Below are 18,865 nucleotides of genomic sequence, written 5' to 3' on the forward strand. Positions count from 1 at the left end.
ATTTTTGTGGTTTCATAAAAATGTTAAGATAGGTTTTTCTATTTCTGTGACAATACCATTGAAATTCTGATAAAGATTGCATTTAATCTGTAGATCTTTTGGGGTAGTATGGACATTTCAAAGTGTGAAATTTTCTAATCCATGAGCATAGAATATCTTTGCATTTATTTGTGTCTTCTTCAATTTGTTTTGCAAATGTCTTATAGTTTTCAATGTATAGACCTTTCACCTCCTTGGCTAAATTTAATCCTAAATATTTTATTCTTTTTGATGTCATTGTAAATGGTATTGTTTTCTTAATTTCTCTTTTTGATAGTTTTTTGTTAGTATATAGAAACACAACTGATATTTGTATACTGACTTTTTTATCCTGCAATTTTACTGAATTCATGTGTTAGCTATAGAGTTTTTTGATAGTCTTTAGGGTTTTAAAAAAAAATGGTCTTTTAAAATGAATTGACAAAAGCAGAAAATGATTTTTAAGCAGTTAGCTACTGTTCAAATTGGTTCCATGGAGAACATATTCACAAAGTTTTCCCATGTGGTGTAGACTTCCTCCTCCAGGCTTACAAAGCTGAAGATGAACAAAAGGCAATGAAAGGAATAGATTTTCTGTTCCTATTGATTTACGTGCCAATGAAGTAAATTAGGCTCCTTTTGTATGAGATAAGTATTCTTTAACCTTTAGCACAAGGAGTGTTTTAAAAGGCTCTAGCAAACTCTTTTCTTCTGTGCTTTGTGGTATTATATTACTGCTACTTCTGTCACACTGTAATTAAGATCCTGTCAGACTTTCTATTCTAAACTAAGATAAGCATCACTGAATATCTTGACTTTCAAAATTTCATGGGACTGAATTTTTCCATTCAAGGTGTCAGACATGGTTAAGTCTTAGGTGTTATCATGGCGAGTGAGTGGAGGACATAGGGCTTTTATTTTGAGTTGCTTTGTTTTAGTTTTGTTTTAAGCTATTTTTTTGTTTATTGCAAGGTAACAAAATGTTGAAAAGCTGAAGATTGGGTTGTATTATGTTTCTACCAGCTATGTTCACGTGAATTAATGTCATATTTCTTACCTGCTCTGCAGTTAATTGTAGAATTACATGAAAATCATGTTATAGATTATTTATTGTATATATATGTACATGTATATATTTACATGCACATTGGTCTTATACAATCAAAGGTGGTCAGTTTTGTGCCCTGTAGAGCATGTATCATAGCAATATAAAAATGAACAAGCAGGTAGATATGGTCCCTGCTTCTCAGGCTTTGGGTTTCAGGTCTGGGACAAAGGGCAGAAACAACTCTGCGGTCCATTCTTGCCTCTTTGGCATGAGAACTCTGTATTTGGTCCTCAGTACTGACCAGCTTTTCAAAAGCTGTTACGTCCTAAAGGGCCTGTCAAATCCTCTCCTGACAACATCCTCAGCAATAAAGTCTTCTTCCATTTATCAAGTGCCTATGATGTGCCAGGCACATTATCAATATTCATTACATAGTATCCCAGTTGCATATTATCTCCAACTGGAGATGAAGAAATTGATGCTCAGAGAGGTAGGTGACTTAGGGGGGAATATCTAGTAAGTTTAAACCTATATCTGATTTTTTAAAATTGTGGTAAGAACACTTAACATGAGGTCTACCCCCTTCACAAATTTTTAAGTGCACTACAGTATTGTTAACTACAGGCATGATGTTGTTTGTACAGCACGTCTCTAGAACTTACTCATCTTACATAATTGACACTTTATACCCATTGAACAGCAACTCTCCATTTCCCTCTCCCTTACCCCCTAGGAACCACCATTCTACTCTGTTTCTATGAGTGTGTTTTTTTAAGATACCTAATATAAGTGGAATTATGCAGTATTTGTTCTTCTGTGCTGGCTTATTTCACTTAACATAATGTCCTCCAGGTTCATCCATATTGTTGCATATGGCAGAAATTCCTTCTTTTCTTAAGGCTGCATAATATTCTGTTGTATGTCAATTCCAGAATTTTTTTATCCATCCATCTGTGTATGGACATTTGGGTTATTTCCATATTTTGGCTATTGTGAATAATGTTGCAGTGAACAAGGGAGTGTAGATATCTCTTTGAGATTCTGATTTCTGTTCCTTTAGATATATACCCAGAGGTGGGATTGCTGGATTAAATGGTAGTTATGTTTTTAAGTTTTTGAGGAACCTCTGTATTGTTTTTCATAGTGGCGGTACCAATTTATAGTCCCACCAGCGATATTCAAGTGTTCTAAATATTCCACATCCTTGCCAATACTTGTTACTTTTATTTTGTTTGTTTTGTTTGATAATAACAATCACACCAGGTATGAGGTAATACCTTGTGATTTGATTTGCTTTTCCCTGATGATTATATCTGATTGTAAAATCCATGCTTTACTCATGCTTCCATACTGCCTTCCTTTAAACCTACTTTCATATTACCACATTTCCCCAAAATGGACATCACCAAGCATCTTATTCTGTGCTTTGTCAGGTTAACAGGATTACAGGAAACATCAAGACCCTAGAGCAGGTCCAGGCATCCATCCCCAAATGGACAAATTGCTCCCTCGTCCCAGATCTTAAATGGGTTGTAATTATCATTCCTTCCAATCAGCCCTTGATGTGTATATCTAACAACAGATATAAGACAAAAGAAAGCCACACTTCAAGCAGTGGTTTATATTATGAGTTTCTGCAAAAGAAATTAAGAAACACTCAAGTTGGGCACTCTCCCTCCATCTAGTGGTTGAGTAAAGTCAAAGAACTTTGTGATTTCATCTCAAATTCCATATTTTAGGCTAAAAAATACATTACCAAAATTGTTTAATATTTTTTATGTTACCTATCAAGTTGTATTTTGGACAACTTATAGAAAATCAGTTTGATGATTCCGGAAATAAAAATAAGGCTAGTCTAATGGCTGGGATTCTAGACTGAGTGCTTTGAAACATCTGTGCTTTTGTGTGATCATTTGGAAGGTGGGAAAGATAATATAGTGTTAACCAAACTTAATACCATTTTAGTATGAGATTTCAATGCAGGGCACATTATGTCATTCTCAAAACACAGTTAATTGTGATAGCAAGCCTATTTTAATAAAAATTTTCTTCAGGAGGAACGTTAATTCTTATTTATACAAATTAGTAGTACTACTAAGAGGAGGTATAATTGTCTCTTTCTTTTGAGTTTTTAAAATGTACGTTTTACCTGCTTCCTCCTACTTCACATAGACATTATGATTACTAGCAAGATGATGTGTGTGAAAGTGGGAGAATTATAGTATATACAAGACCTGTTACACCATCATTATTATTAATAGCAGTTTTTGATAGGAAAGTTCCTCTTAATATGACATAAACTTATCTGTCCTTTAGATGAGTTATAGGTGATGGAGAACTGGACCTAGAATCAGGAAAACCTAAACTCAATTCCCTAAATTACCTCTTGTTAGCTGTATGACCTTGAGTGAATCACTTAAATTAAACATCAATTTCCTCTCAGTTTGGAGATAGTTACCATTGCAGGAGACTGCATTGAGGACTAAACGTAATGGACATGGACCCACATTTGCTTTTTGTAAAGTATTGTATTACTGTACAGCATTATTACTTACTAGTCATTTCCAGTTTGGCTTGAGATTATACACATCAGGCATTTGAAATACACATGCATTATTTTTTGCGTTGAGTGTATACATTTTGAAAACATTTTGAAAACAGCGAATCTTGCTATCAACACTGCCAATTAAACTTTTAATAACAGTTGCATTTCCAGGCATATTTTCGAAAGCCTTTATATTGCTTTCAATATTTCCAAAGCATATTTACTTGGACAATTTATTTATGGTATACCTAGTGGGAAAAGGTCAGGTATGACAGATAAAGGCACAAAGCATCTTAAAAACAGGTTGCTGTGAACTCTCAGGCTGTTAGGCTTTTGAGAAATTGTTATCGATGCCCTATTCATGTCACAATGTCATCTATAATGTATGCTGAGATTTTTAAAAGATAGCATAGAACTTAAGAGACAAATATTATGAAGTTACATTCTAATAGAGAATATTATATATTTCAGTAAATAAAATCTATGCCATGTTATCGTGACAGTGTGTGTCGCGATAAACTTCCTCAGATTTCCAATGAACATAATGCACTGATTGACTGCAGTGGGGGCTATGAAATTATGTGAATTATGGATGCTGTTCATTTTGGTGATTGGAAAGCAACGAGATCCAGGGGAAAGATCGTTAGACCTGAGAAATCAGCAGTCAGATGTGACTCCAGCTCAGCCATGTCCAAGCCTGTGAGCTTGGTTAAAACACCCTCGGTTGTTCCTCACAAGATTATCCTGCATGCCATGAAATCAGGTGTAAAAGTGTCCTTGTGACAAAGCCCCACAGGTGCCTCCCGAGTATAAAATGTGGCCTATTATCATTACAATATCTTGGCAGAGATTTCTAAAACAAAGAAGCAAACAAACAACTCTGTATCACAAAAATCCTAAAAATTTGAGTTGGAGCCACTGTCTTAAGTTCTTCCTCACCTGTCCACCCACCCCCCCCGCCACCTGCCACCCGGCCCCAACTATTTCCATTTCTTCTTTTCCTCCCTGCCTTGCTGCTTCCCACAGGGTTGGCCATAGGGGCTGAGTACCTCCTAAACATGGAGGTTCATGCTTTCTTTTTCTTCTTTGATTTCTCAAGCCAAGAAATTTGCAAGGCCACTGAAGTCTTCATGTGCCCTCTCTGTGACAAGAACTGCTCACTGCAGAGACTCAATGAAAGCTGCATTTATGCCAAGGTGAGTGTGGACCCTCACGTTCCTCTCTCTGTCCTCTACTTTTTCTAGGAGGCAGGTAGTAAAAAGTCCTCCAGCAAACTGCTTTTCACCAAAGTTAAATGTTCCCAAGTGTTTCAACAATAAATATCATTGACAACTGAGTAAAACATCACTCTGGCAATTACAGAAAGAGTATATTTTATTAGAATATCTTTGTCTTCCTTTGTTTTTATAAGTGTTTATTGCCATCATAGACCTAAAACGTCCACTTGGAATGACATCTAGATTCTTTTTTGGGGGAAGATGATTATTTCCATGGGTAGTGATAAAATTTTTATCTTCCATGAAGACTCCTGAAGTTAAATTACTTCTGATTTTACAGAGAAAATGAAATATACCAAAAGCTCTCAAATTGCTGCCTATTAGAATCACCTGAAGGGGGTTTTAAACTCCTGAAGCCCAAGCCACATCCCAGAGCAGTTAAATTAGAATCTTTGGATTTAGAACCTAGGCATCAGCATAACTTAAAACCTCCCAGGTGATTTCAAGGTGCATACAAGTTTGAGAAATGTGTACTTGAATTTTACAATTACTATTATTCATTTGTAAAGTGGTTTTATTAAAGTACAATTAACAGATAATAAAATGTACATATTTGAAGTATACAAATGAATACATTTTGGTTATATATATGCTCCTGTGAAAACATCACCACGATCAAGATAATGAACATATTCATCACCTCCAAAAGTTTCCTCACAACCTCTTGTAATCTCTGCCTCCCATCTCTCCCAAATTCCACTCCTGTGCTCAGGCAACAAACTGTTTCCTATCATTATAGATAAGTTTGTATTTTCCAGACTGTTACGTAAATGGAATCATACAGTGTGTGATTTTTTTCTGATTTATTTCACCCAACATAATTATTTTGAGATTCATCCATGTCATAACATTTATCAGTCAATCATCTTTCTTTATTGCTGAGTAGTATTTCATTATATGGTTATATAAAAATTTGTTTATCCATCATCTGTTAATGATCTTTTGGGTTGTTTTAAGTTGTTACCATTTTAAATAAAGATGCTACAAATGTCTACAAATCTTCATTTAGGCAAGTAGTGTTATTTCTCTTGGGCAAATACCTAGAACAAAATGGCTGGATTATGAGATAGAAAGATGTTTAACCTTCTAAGAAACTTCCAAACTGTTTTCCAAAGTGTCTATACCATTTTACATTTCCAACAGCAATGTATGAGAATTCCAGTTTTCTGTATAGTCACTGATTCTCAGGGTGGTCTTTCTTTTTAATTCTAACTATTCTAATAGATGTTTAGAGAGATCTCATTGTGGTTTAGTTACTTGAAAAAAATTTGATTCTTTTGGGTCTTGCTTTTAGGATTTGTGAGATGGGCTCACAGCAGTGCTCTTTCTAGCACTCATTTTTCCCACAATGAAAACAAGATCTTTCTGTGTACTCTACCCAGTGCACTGTGGATAATGAGGATTTCCAGTCTGGCTGGTGGAAACAGGCACTATTCCTGACTCTGTGAGCTTCTGAAACTGTTTCCTCTAATCCTCTCAGGGGGCTCTTTCCTCAGGTAGCCTCCTCACATTAATGCTCACTGTCTGAGTTGTCGCTCTCTGCACCCTGGTGACTACACTTTCAGTGTAGTAACCTGAGGCAATCATAATGCTCACCTCACTTGTTTCCTGCCTCTTAGGGATCACTGCCCTTCATTGCCTCACATCCAATCTTGAAATCTGTTGCTTTATACACTTGTGCATTCTTTGGTTGTTTTCAGAATGGGGGTAAAATCAATCTCTGTTACTCCATCTAGTTCAGAAGTAGAGGCCTCTATACAATTAACTTTTGACAAGGGTGGATGTAAAATCAAAAGCCACTCAGGATCCTACTAGGAGACCAAAACTTAGTAAAATTAGCTTCTGAATTATTTATTTTGAATGCATGGCATGGGAAAAATCTGTTTTGTTTATAATTTAATTTCTAAAACGTGCTCAGTGTTGAATTCTTTTAAATGTTCCACAAAGATGTCTTGTTTGGGGAAGGATTTTCTCAACACTTTTTGCAAAAACCAAGTGTATAGAGTCATTCGATGTAAATACGCGTGTTTTTCCCTTTGTCCATGCATTTCAAAGACATATAACAGCCCTAGGGACACCAACAAATCCATATATACATATGTTACTTCTACTTGGACAGTTCTAATAAAACACACTGGCATTATCTGAACACTCAAGCTAAGAATCATATGTGGCAGAGTGATAAAGTGAAGAAACTGTCCAAGGAAACATTAAATCTAGGGGGCCTTTGTCATTGTACAGTATCTACGTCCTTCCTTTACTCTGTAGAAATAGTATATATAGGGACAGGTATGACTCAGAAAGAATTCACTTGGTAACTATTATAAAGTAGGTGGAAAAGTTAGCTTGCAAAGGAGAATATTGCCTTATGGAACAAAACAAGAAATAAAACCCACTACGGAGAAATCTTTAATGTGTCTTGTATTTGTTCTTCTGGCTAAGGTAAAATGTAGCTTCTTGGTTTACACCTTAAAAATCAGAATTACTCTTCCTTCATTGAATGAAAATAAACATTCTCTTTTAAAGTCAGTTTACATACTTAAACACCTAGAGGTTACTGTATGGGCAGTGTCAGAAATAAGGGAAGAGATTTTTAGCAAAGAAACAAGGCCACCAATCTAGAATCATCTAGCCTATCCCATCACCCAGCGACATCATCTAGGAACTGGTCAATTCCTTATAGAATCAATCACGACTTGTGACAAGTAACAGGAAATTAAATCTGTCATATTTTACTGAAATATGTGTGTGCATGTAATAATTTCCTTAATAATTTCAAGGGTGTGTTTCAGAGAAAATGTGGTCCTGTCATATAATAAAAATTATATTTAAGTACATTAACATTTTCTTTGGTGACTGTTTTCATTTTTAATACTTAAAAGTATGGGAATTAAGAAATATTTTCAATTAACTAATTCAGTGATATTTGTATACTCTTTTCAAAGCACCTGACACCACACTGTCAATTTCCATTATGCTAGGATTTCTCAGTTAAGGTGAAATCATCAGGTACAAGGGTCCTGCATTGTTTTTACATATGATTTTAAAAATGACTCAACCTTAGAAGTTAGCCTTATTTATAACAGTTATTAGTATCTGGGGTTTTTTCACTTGTTCGACAAACATTTATCCAATACCTAGAGTGAACTTCAGACTGTATACTGATATTAGGGCTCCAACAGAATTAGGACAGATCATCTTTCTTCTTTAAGAAGTTTCATGGATGAGTCTGCATAAGATTACACATCAGAATCACCTAGAACTTTTGTTAAAAAGCAGATTCCTGGGCCCCACGTCCTGAGATTCAGAATCAGTTGGCCAAGGGCGAGGCTTAGAAATCGGCATGTTAAGAGGCTCCTCAGGTGATTCTGATTTCTAGGACCACATTTAAAAAGCTGTTGCCCTAAATAAGTAATGAGTTGGGGGAGGGGTAAAAAAAATGAAGTTGCCATGTTTGGTGTACCTTTGCCCCGGTCCAATGGACATGGATAGTTACACAGATTTTGCTGTGTCGAAGAATTAGGCACTAAGGAACTGAGAGAGGGCTGAACTTCAGCCTAAATTCCAAACCCTGCCTCCGCCCCCCGCCCCACCCCCACCCCGTAATCTCCTGGCCCGCAGCGTGGAATCTGCCCAAGAGGCACCTTGTTCACCTTAGCCCAGTGGCAGTTTCCAGAGGCTTAAGTTATTCTGAACCCATGAAACAATTTTAGAAAGAGATCTATCAACTACAGTAGAGGAGACATAGAGTTTAAGCTTCCAACCTAATAAGAAATTTATCTCCTTAAACAATATCCACATTTATTGATTTCCAGCCATGCTCAGCTCTGCAAGAGAAATCACATGTCAAAGATAGTGGAGAGGGCTTCCCTGGTGGCGCAGTGGTTGGGAGTTCGCCTGCCGATGCGGGGGACACGAGTTTGTGCTCTGGTCCGGGAAGATCCCACATGCCGCGGAGCGGCTGGGCCCGTAAGCCATGGCCGCTGAGCCTGCGCGTCCGGAGCCTGTGCTCCGCAACAGGAGAGGCCACAACAGTGAGAGGCCCGCGTATCACAAAAAAAAAAAAAAAAAAAGTGGAGAATTTGTGCTAAAGCACAGCTTTGTTTGAGGCATAGTTTGCTTCTGTCTTCTTATATCATCCCTATTTACATCAACAATGTTGAATAAAAAGCTTGTCCAGAGGTTCCCTACGCATAAAGGCAAGCTATTTTTCCAATAAAATAATTAACTGCAAATATACATTTGTAGATCAGACAAGGTTTTTTTTTTGCTTTTAGAAAAGTCTGTTACGTTGCTTTGGGATTTTTCTGATCACTCACGATCTAAGCTTGAGCCATCCACACTGTGCTTGACTCTTCCTTCCCCCTCTCCTCCATTTCCATTCAGCAACTTATATCGGCACCCTAAAAAACCCATATCATCGGAAGCTGTAACCGCAGGCTTCTAAGTGCTTTTCTTATCTCCACAGTCTCCCCTGTCATAATACACCCCACATGTAATAGTTTAGTGGGTAAAACAATGATTTTATACTTTTACACTCCTCCTCAGGGCAAGTTCTGAAGACTTCCCTAACTCCCATTCTAGCTTTATCTCCCACTACATGTATGTAATCTCACATTACATCAATATGGAATGTATACCTCACCGTGTCTCGTGGATGTGTTTCTGAAAAGCTGATATTTAAATTTACTTAGTTAAAAATGCCTGAAAGATTTGTAGACAAAACTAATAAGAAAAAAATGAAAAGCTTTTTTAAGGAAAATATTGCATGAACAATGACAAATTATGTCTGTGCAACACAATTGTTGTTAAGTATTGCTTTTTATGTGTCACTTTTCTAAAAACCTGACTGTTTCTGGAGCAGGGGGAGCCATTATTTCTTGGTGACCTTTACGTCCTCATGTGTGAAGTCTATGTTCTAACACTCTTAAGAGGCTCTTTCCTGCACTAGGCTTGTTTATAAAGGAAAGCAGACAGCTGTTCAGTTGCTTGGCAGCCGCAGGTATTTCTGTGGGATGCCTCTGGACACAAAAAAGCTGGATTCCCCCGCTGGGTGGAATTTTATCAACTCTGTGAGAGAATTTCTTTGCGGTCCTTTTCTCTATTGTACATAGTATATACTGATGATTGGTGTGAAAACCAAGTCTTATAACATTTTTTAAAAGCCCAAGCCTTAACAGTCTTAGAAGTTTAGAAGCATCTAGCACCTATCCACCAACTTTCAAAAGCAGCACATCTTTTGTATAATAAAATTTTCAGTAATGCTACATAATAAGAAAATACATCCCACCTTTATCTGTTTTATATTATTTTACAGTGTGTTCCAGATGTTGCAATTAAAATACACATTCATGTTGTTTTAATGCACCCATTGAGCAGCCTCTAGACTGTAGACTGAGCAAAGAGGACACCATTCTAACTCCCACTTTCCTTAGAATAATGTTCTTTAGCCCCCAGTTGGCCTCTCACTCCTGTGAGGATAATGCCCCTATTTTCTCTTTAGTTTCTATGGTATTTAAATGACTGCCAAACATTGGCTTGGCTATATTGGTTTAACCTCCCTCACTAAATTATAAATATAGTTAGGGCATTACGCGAATAAAAAGAGGCAAAGGTAAATTGAGTTTATACTTTATTAAAATCAAACGATTCTTACAACCCTGAAATGTATATTCAATAATGTTGTATAACTGTACATTGTTCTTTATAAAACTTCAGGTCATGTCTGATTAAAAAACACTTGGACTGTATCCTAAATGTCCAGTGATTTATGAAATTTCTTAATGACCCATGGCACATTCTGAAAGACATCAGAGAGTAGGGATAGCACTGTGATCCCTTTCCCTTGGAAGTGCTGGATCACTACTGGAATTCCGCATTTTGCAACTCTCCCAATCCTGGAAGTTTGCTAACAGGAAGTGCAGCTAGGCATGCCTTAGCTAACTTCTTAAAGCTCTCTGTGTAGCTTCTACTTGTGGCCCACAAGTACTTCCTCAGGGTACGAGAACCACTTCTAAGCAGAAATGAAGGTAGAGTCAGAGGGGAAAAGAGAAGAGAAGGGGGCAAATGCTGACTCCCCACCTCTCCCCATGAGAAAATCACATGAAACAGTTGCAGGACCCATGAAAGGATTGCCTATCTTATATTTGAAAACTATAAAATAATGTGATTCCATTGGGAAAAAAAAATCAATAGTACCTAAATGCAAACAGTAATCACTGGATTATTATAACCAAAAGTGTGACTAATACTTTTGTTTGTTTTCCACTAAGGTAACATATCTGTTTGATAATGGAGGGACAGTCTTCTTTGCTATTTTTATGGCAATATGGGGTAAGTATGTTCTTCCATTGCTTACTTCCTGGCCCTCGTTTTCTGAGGCTGTTGCTCTGTTTATTCATACCCACCATACATGCACACACGCAAACACACATACCATGTATCAATTCAACAGTAAAATCTCTTGTGACATATGCCCTCTTCACACATTCACTGCTTCTTTGGGAATTTAGCTGTTGATTTAATCTTCTAATCCCTAAAGCCTCAACCTTCCTATACTGTGGAATATATTTTTCCTGCCCAAAACAGGCAGTAATTGAAAACAAACTGAAATATACTAGAATCCAAATTAAGTGTCTTGTATTTTCACTTGTGAAAGTGACACTCAGAAAATGTTTTGTTTTCTTAAGGCTTCCATTATATATATTTTTAACCTTACATTTTATGCACTTAGAGATGCAGAATCTATTCCCTATATGATTGAGCAATAATGTCTAATACAAAATAAATCCTGTTCCTATCCAGCATCTTAAAACTGTAGAAGTTATGTATGGGTATATGCATTGGCTGACTTTTTTCACTAAGTTTCTCACTGAGTTTTTAAAGAACCCAATTAATTGTGGCCTAAATTAAACCACAGATTGGCATTCCCGATGCTTTGAAGAGAAGTGATCACTTTCCTGGTTAGGATCAGCTTTCCTACCATAGTCTGTTGAATGCAAAGTCACTGTCAACTTGGCAACTCAAGGGGCTGACTATGTACCTGCTGATACAGAAAAGTAAAATGTACTGGAATTCAAGCCTCTCACTCCTGTTACTTTAATTTCCCAGGAACAGAATCTGTGCCATACTCTCTTTCTAGCTTTAAGTCAAAATTTAAAAAAATGAAATCACCCTTCCAATTTTCCTTCAGGAAAATGCCAATCTTGATATGTGGTATTTTGACTACACGGGGAGCAGTGAAGAGTCAATTCACCCCCCCCAAAAAAGTAAAAATGTAATTTGGGGTCCCTATTTTCATTGAAGGATTTTTTAATTAAATTATCGGGCGGGGCAATCATGGTGAAATCTTTCAGTTTTACCTGATTCCACAAACATTTCCTGCTAAGAAAAAAATAGACCAAAATATAAATTAAGGTTACTCAATAGATGATTCAGCACAGTGAGAAATGGAAGAAAGGAAACCTTTTGGATGATTTATCCTCTATGTTTCTGCTACTCGTCTCATGCTTTTACAGTTCTCTTTGGCACAGGCCACATGAGAGTGATCTTGCTTCAGCTTTTGGATGAAGGATTTGAAAGGCCAGGATATAGTGAACATTTGCCATCCGAAGCCTTTTTCCCCTTAGTTTTATACTGAGGTACGAAGTGGAGGTATGTCATCCATAGGAATGCCATCCCGTGCATTTTCTCGGCCTGCTGGTGTAGATGAATCATTCGCGGTTGGGTTATAATAACTAGAATTTCCAAAACTCACATCGTAAGGTTCCGGTGCATTATCTAATCGCAGAACTAAAAAAGCAACAAAAAAATTGCTTTATAGTGACAGTCTGGAAGATGCATGCTCAGGCATCTGCTAGACTGTAGGAATTGTTCTGGATGAGTTAGTTACACGTTTTTATATGGGATTTTCAGAGATTAGTTTTGAATTTTAAATAAGTACATATTTTGCAAGCCACATTTTTCTTCTAAAACTATGAACAGTTTAACTTCCAAAATTTCACTGCTGGTCGTCCAAAAATAAAGGAACTAAGGGAGAGATCACAACAGAAATATAGCAATACTTTATATAAAGAAGTATTGACATGTCTCATTGACTTTTTTTTTTTTTTTTTTGCGGTATGCGGCCCTCTCACTCTTGTGGCCTCTCCCATTGCGGAGCACAGGCTCCGGACACGCAGGCTCAGCGGCCATGGCTCACGGGCCCAGCCGCTCCGCGGCATGTGGGACCTTCCCGGACCGGGGCACGAACCCGTGTCCCCTGCATCGGCAGGTGGACTCTCAACCACTACGCCACCAGGGAAGCCCTCTCATTGACTTTTGAATCTTGTGAATTCAGAGCCTTGTCAACATGTTCAGAATTTTTACTTCTGGTATAAAAATAATTTTTAAAAAGTGAAGAGCTTTAATTTTAAAATGTGTCATTATTTTACCAAGGGTCTTAATATCATTATGGGTGAGCCATTGAAGATGGAGATGAAAGAAAACAATTTGTAAAATCTTATGTTTCCTTCTGAGAGATCCAGGTTCTTATCCTGATTAATAATATTGGAGATTGTTTTTATTTTCAACAAACAACTAACTATTATTTCTTTTATATTCTTGAATTTAAAGAAAACTTGGGGCACTAGGTATTTGAATACTAAAGCAGGGACTACTTACTAATTAGACTAGTAATCTCATTATTCAGCTAGGTATTCTCATATCCACCTATTCCTTAAGGCTTCTGTTTACAAATTGGACCCCCAGGAACCTTAGGAATTTGGGAAAGGTGTCTCAAAGCTGACAGAGTAAAACAGGTGGTGTAATTGAATTATTCCATTATGCCTCGATCACAATATCTTAGATTATATCAAGTTGTTAGACTGAGCTTTTGCATGTGATAACATTTGAAGAAAATATTCTGAAGTTAAAAAGAAAAAGTTTGGAAAACCCTGTTGATTGAAATCCTATCCTTCAATTTTGAAAAGTGATAGTTTTTATTTTCTATGGATTGCTAGAAGTCCATAAGCAGAATTCAGTTAACTTACAATTAATGGATTTGATTTTGAAAATTAACAATATATCAGTAATGTTCCAAACTTATCAAAAATCAACAAGACTTTATCAATGAGACCCAACAGGGGCATTTAACTATTTTTTATGGTGGCAAGAGTCCCTTGTGTAAACCAGAAAACAGATTTTTTTTTGTCCTGAAATATTAAAGAAAAAAAGGGTTGAATCGAGCATTTGATTTTATTTCTGTCCTAATTACTACTGCATTATTAAGATCAAACACAGTGCTTTATTCTTAGCAGACACATTTCTCATCCATAGATGTGGTGGTTTTTTTGCATCACATGATTGGGAAATTTCTGAATTAAGGTTTATCTGACTTTATGTACCCAAATATGCAACCCTTTAGCAATTCTGTTTTAGACACTCATTAAGATAATTAATAGAGGGCTATTGTATACGTGCAAACTTTGCAAGAGCTCCAGATTAGAATAAATCGTTTTTCAAATTACTGCTACTAAGAGATCCAACAACGGTGAATAATGGCTCCCCAGTTACTTGCTAACAAAACTGGCTATTTTGTTCTTAATATCATGCCATTATCTTTCAATTATAATGATATGTTTTAGGTTCTGGGATTATTACTTAAAACCAATTGTGATGCGATGAGCAACAGTTCCAAATGGTTTTAAAATTTCACACACAGTTCCACAGTTATTTTGGTTATGGTCTTTGAGAAAGAGAAAATAGATCAGAATAAATCTTTAGTTCGTTTCTGTCATATGAATCTCTAAATGCCTTCTAGATAATGCAGTGAACGTTAGCAACTTCACTTAGTTAAAACCACTGTGTACAGGTGAAGTTCTGAAAGTTGTTTTTACCTGGTTCATTTCTGTCGTCATAAAGTCGCCGATGGGAAAATGAGTCTGTTTTCCTTTTTCCACACAGCAAGTAGCCAACAAGACTAAGCAGTGAAGCTCCCAGAATAGCACCTAAAATGGCCCCAAATACCACTCCTGTATTTCTGTTCTCTAGAGGACAAAGAAAAAATAATTTACAGATAAGAAATAGAAAACAGTTATTCAAAGAACAGAAATATATACATGCGGACTTTGTGTAAGCAAAGAATGTTTAACACTTTTTTTTAAATTAGATAACGGATATGTATATACAGAGGAATATATATACATTGTGTGTGTGTGTGTTTTATAAAGTACTGAGTTTGGGGGATATATTGGAAAATATGCTTCCTGATAAAACTGTATTTCAAAATTTGAATTATCTTGAAATACTTCTAAGCTTTAGTTTTATAACTATCTCATTACATATTAACACTAATAGTACTGAAATGCCATGTGTTTTCTCTATTAAGATCTAATTTCTATGTTGAATTCTATATTATGTTTTTAATCAACTCAATCTCTGATGAACTTTAATGATGAGATAAGCTTTGAGTTTGTTTCTATAATAATTGAAAAGTAAAAAGCTAATGGGAGTAAGTAGGTAATAGGAATTGAATCCACAAACCCCAAGTGAAAAGGCTTTATGAAGAAAAAGAAATATATCCTGATAGAGGGTATTTCCAAATACAACAAATAGACCAAACAAAGCAGGATGTTTGCAGTGCCTTGCACATTGCGAACAGATGTGTAGGTCTGAGTTAAAGGAGTCCAAAATTTCATTCTATCATCCCCTTTATCAAGCACCTTATTTGAAGACTAAGTCATCAATAAATCACTGAATGCTTCCTGGATTTATACTTAGTGCATTTTATTTTCAAGTTTAAAAAAAATTTGTTGAGAAGCTTATTAATTAGGTAGTCAAGAGGTCTTATAGGGTCTCTAATTCTATATCAGATTCCATTTATACACAAAAAATATGTTGGAAGGTCAACAGCAGCACATTTTTTACCAAGATAAAAGTGAAGCAAAGTTAACTAAGTGTTTTTTGATTAATGAGCAATGGTAGGATTAAGTACTCAGTATTCTCAATATGTATATTAAGTTTAGAAAGACAAAACAGAATAGTTTAAAAAAATTCTTTCTGATGGAATATCAGAGTATGTATGAATGGAAAGATGTCTTAAAATTATGAAAATATATGTATATACAATATACTGGTTGCAGTACTATAATAATCCTAGATTTCAGAATTTAAAACTTTTCCTGTACACTAACAACAACTCTCAAATAGGAATTTGTTTATATGATTTGGTGTTTATATCACTAATATAATCTGTAGATAAGTTGTATTGGAAATCAGTGAGTTCATGGGGGGAAAAGAGGAGTTATTTTTTTTTAATTCAGAAAACAAAAACATGGTTAGACCTGAGAAAATAAAATAGAATGAATTTTCATTAAACATTAGAGATCTTTTCCACTTTATGTTTTAAAGCTTGACTAATCTCTAAATGAAACAGAAATGTCCCCATAACACAATTTTCTTGTGCTACTCAAAGCTGAATTCCATTTTTATGGTGTTCAGTAGGTACTGGACTAAAAATTGAGGGTATTCTTCTGTTGAGTTTAAATTTTTTAAGTACATATGTTTTTAATATATTTTTAAAATATATATATTTAAAAATACATATATTTTTAAACTTCAGTTGTATTATATTCCTAAAAGCCTGTGAAATTTCAGGTAGTCTTTCTGAAATGCAGTAAAAATTGTTACCCAGTATCTCAAAACTGTACCACTACCTCAGTTTCTGTTTCTTTTCAATCTAACCTACTTCTCATTTTGTCCCAGTCTCATCACATTCTCACATTCCCATACAGTAATGACTAGTCTTTGCTGACTTAAGCCCTAAGATCCCTTCACTATTCACTATGAATATCATGGTTTCTCCCCCCAAAATAAGAACCACCTGTGCTATTGCAGTCTCCTTTTTTTTCTAGTGTGGTGCATTTCTTAGGTGTAATGACTTATTTGGAGATTCAGTTTCACACAAAAGGAAAATTAAATCCATTTATATTTACCTTCTTGGGGGTCTGATGTATCTGGAAAGATTTTTGAATTATTGGTGAATTTCAAGGTGGGATATAAAGTTGTTTCTTGATAGGCAGTAAACCCCGCCAAGCTATCTCCTGTCATGGTAGGCCATCCATCTGTTTCCTTTATCATGGGGGTCACAGATATGGTGCTTGATCCTGAAGGGAGGTTGCTAACTGTAATGGAACTGTTGTCAGGAGCTTTCATGGTATCATTGACCGAAGACCGAGTGAAGTTTTCGGAAGATACAATAGCTGTAGTATTGGGAGGTGCTGAGACTGGCAGAGGATTTTCATCTGCTACGGATGAGTTCCAAGGCAATTTAGAAACAAAGCTGTGGCTCAAAGGAGGACTTGGGGAAAGTGTGGGCATGAGTTTGAGACGGGAAGAGTTGTCTGTTGACAAATTATGGTAGAAATCTGTTCCATGGGTTTTATTTGATGGATCCCCAAAAGAGAAATTAGTTGCCTTGGGATGGGAGGTTTCTCTATTTTCTTTATCTGAGGTTGAATTTGCTTCACTTTCCAAAGGAATAGATTGATTTTCCCTTGTTTTTAAGTCTTCTGCAATGTTTTGTGTTGTGTTTATTTCTCGACCTTCTTCTCCATGACTTCCAAATAGTAGTAAACTAAACAAAATTGAAATCAACAGAATTTTGACTGAAGTCAACATTGTAATCTTCTTTAGTATTGGTGTTAATAATGAGAATCTGAAAGAAAATAATGACCATTTGAATTATTAAATGAAGTATTGAGGTTTTTTTAAATGGATCTACATTTTTAAAGTGATAAAAAAATCCGGAGACATAATGCTGACATGATAGTACCATACTCTATTCCAAAAGTTTGTTTCCTTTGGATTTTATTAAAACTAGAGTTACTGAGTTCTATTTTCTATATAGTATTTCTTTCTTTCTTCCTCTAGGGAATGCCATGCAAAATCTTTGTCAAGCCAGACACTACTATTTCATTATTTCAAAGACCATTTAGCTTGGGACAAGTTGAAATACACACACACACACACACACACACACACACACACACACACGTATTGTACAATATATGGACTACTAAGTAATTTTTTAAAAATAATGTAATATAGGGCTTCTTTCTTCAACCTATTTAAGAAAACATATTCTTTATAAAGATGTAATTGGGAGTATTTATTATGAAAATGATGTTATTGATTATACAGTAAACATACCACTTTAAAGTGAGTCAGTCAGGAACTTCACTTGAAAACATTTTATTAGTTCCTAATTTGAGTTACTTGAATTTGAGGTTAACATCCCTTTTTTCACAGCATGTTTACTTCATGTTACCCTTTTTCCTATTAATACCAAATAACAGAAAGTCAGAAATACTTTTAGAATTGGGGATTTTTTCATTGCATTCCCTTGTATAAATGAAGAAACTGGTTGTGAGTGTGTGTGGAAAAAAAGTACCTAACTAGATTGTGGCAGAGTTGAAGTTTGAAACCATGGTTCTGACCTCCAATCTGGGCACATCATTCTGCCTCTTAAGTGTGGAAGCACCACAATTCATAGATAGGAGGATATGGGGGAAAGGTTTTGAAATTATATTTATATTGTAATTCTGGTTTCTATCATGAATAACATGTGAAAAATAATCATCACATTAAGCAGTTGCTTTATCAATATCATAATCATACTGACTTCACAGTGTTCTGCAGACTAAATGAAATGATTTATGTAGAAGTACTCTCAACAATATCTGGCCTAAAGTAAGCAGTTAGTGAATGTTAACTTCCATTTCTTCTTATTAAAATATAATAATATTTCTAAAAATGTCTTACAGTTTATAATATCATCTCATTTGAGCCTCACAACGATCCATTGAGACAAAAAGAGTAGCTCACGTTATCCCCATTTTGCAGATGAAGAAACCGAGGTTCAGAGTGACCAGTAATGGAAGCTAAAAGAAGCAGCACTGAAAGCCAAGGCTACTGACTCCAACCTAATTAGGTGCTAAA

At 35.7% G+C, this 18,865-nt stretch overlaps 2 protein-coding genes across 3 annotated transcripts in view; one reads left to right on the plus strand and one right to left on the minus strand.

The window, feature by feature from the left end:
* The window catches only part of ANO3 (anoctamin 3), a gene marked incomplete at both ends in the record, with an annotated part of 413,216 nt that overhangs the window by 334,262 nt on the left and 60,089 nt on the right, over window positions 1–18,865 (plus strand). The window contains 2 exon segments of the mRNA XM_082660958.1: window positions 4,711–4,807; window positions 11,161–11,221. Of these exon segments, the coding sequence (XP_082517084.1) occupies window positions 4,711–4,807; window positions 11,161–11,221 (158 nt within the window).
* MUC15 (mucin 15, cell surface associated) lies at window positions 12,519–17,566 on the minus strand (the record flags this gene model as incomplete). 2 transcript variants are annotated; one of them, XM_082660959.1, is made up of 3 exons in its annotated part: window positions 12,519–12,679; window positions 14,764–14,913; window positions 16,861–17,545. In XM_082660959.1, the coding sequence occupies 3 exons, from the start codon at window positions 17,543–17,545 to the stop codon at window positions 12,519–12,521; spliced, it is 996 nt and encodes a 331-aa protein (XP_082517085.1). The 2 variants fall into 2 exon arrangements, with proteins under 2 accessions (XP_082517085.1, XP_082517086.1); XM_082660960.1 differs by lacking the exon at window positions 14,764–14,913 and having other exon boundaries at window positions 16,861–17,566.

The sequence above is a fragment of the Grampus griseus genome (genome assembly GCF_964374135.1).
Source record: "Grampus griseus genome assembly, chromosome: 8".
NCBI lineage: Eukaryota > Metazoa > Chordata > Mammalia > Artiodactyla > Delphinidae > Grampus > Grampus griseus.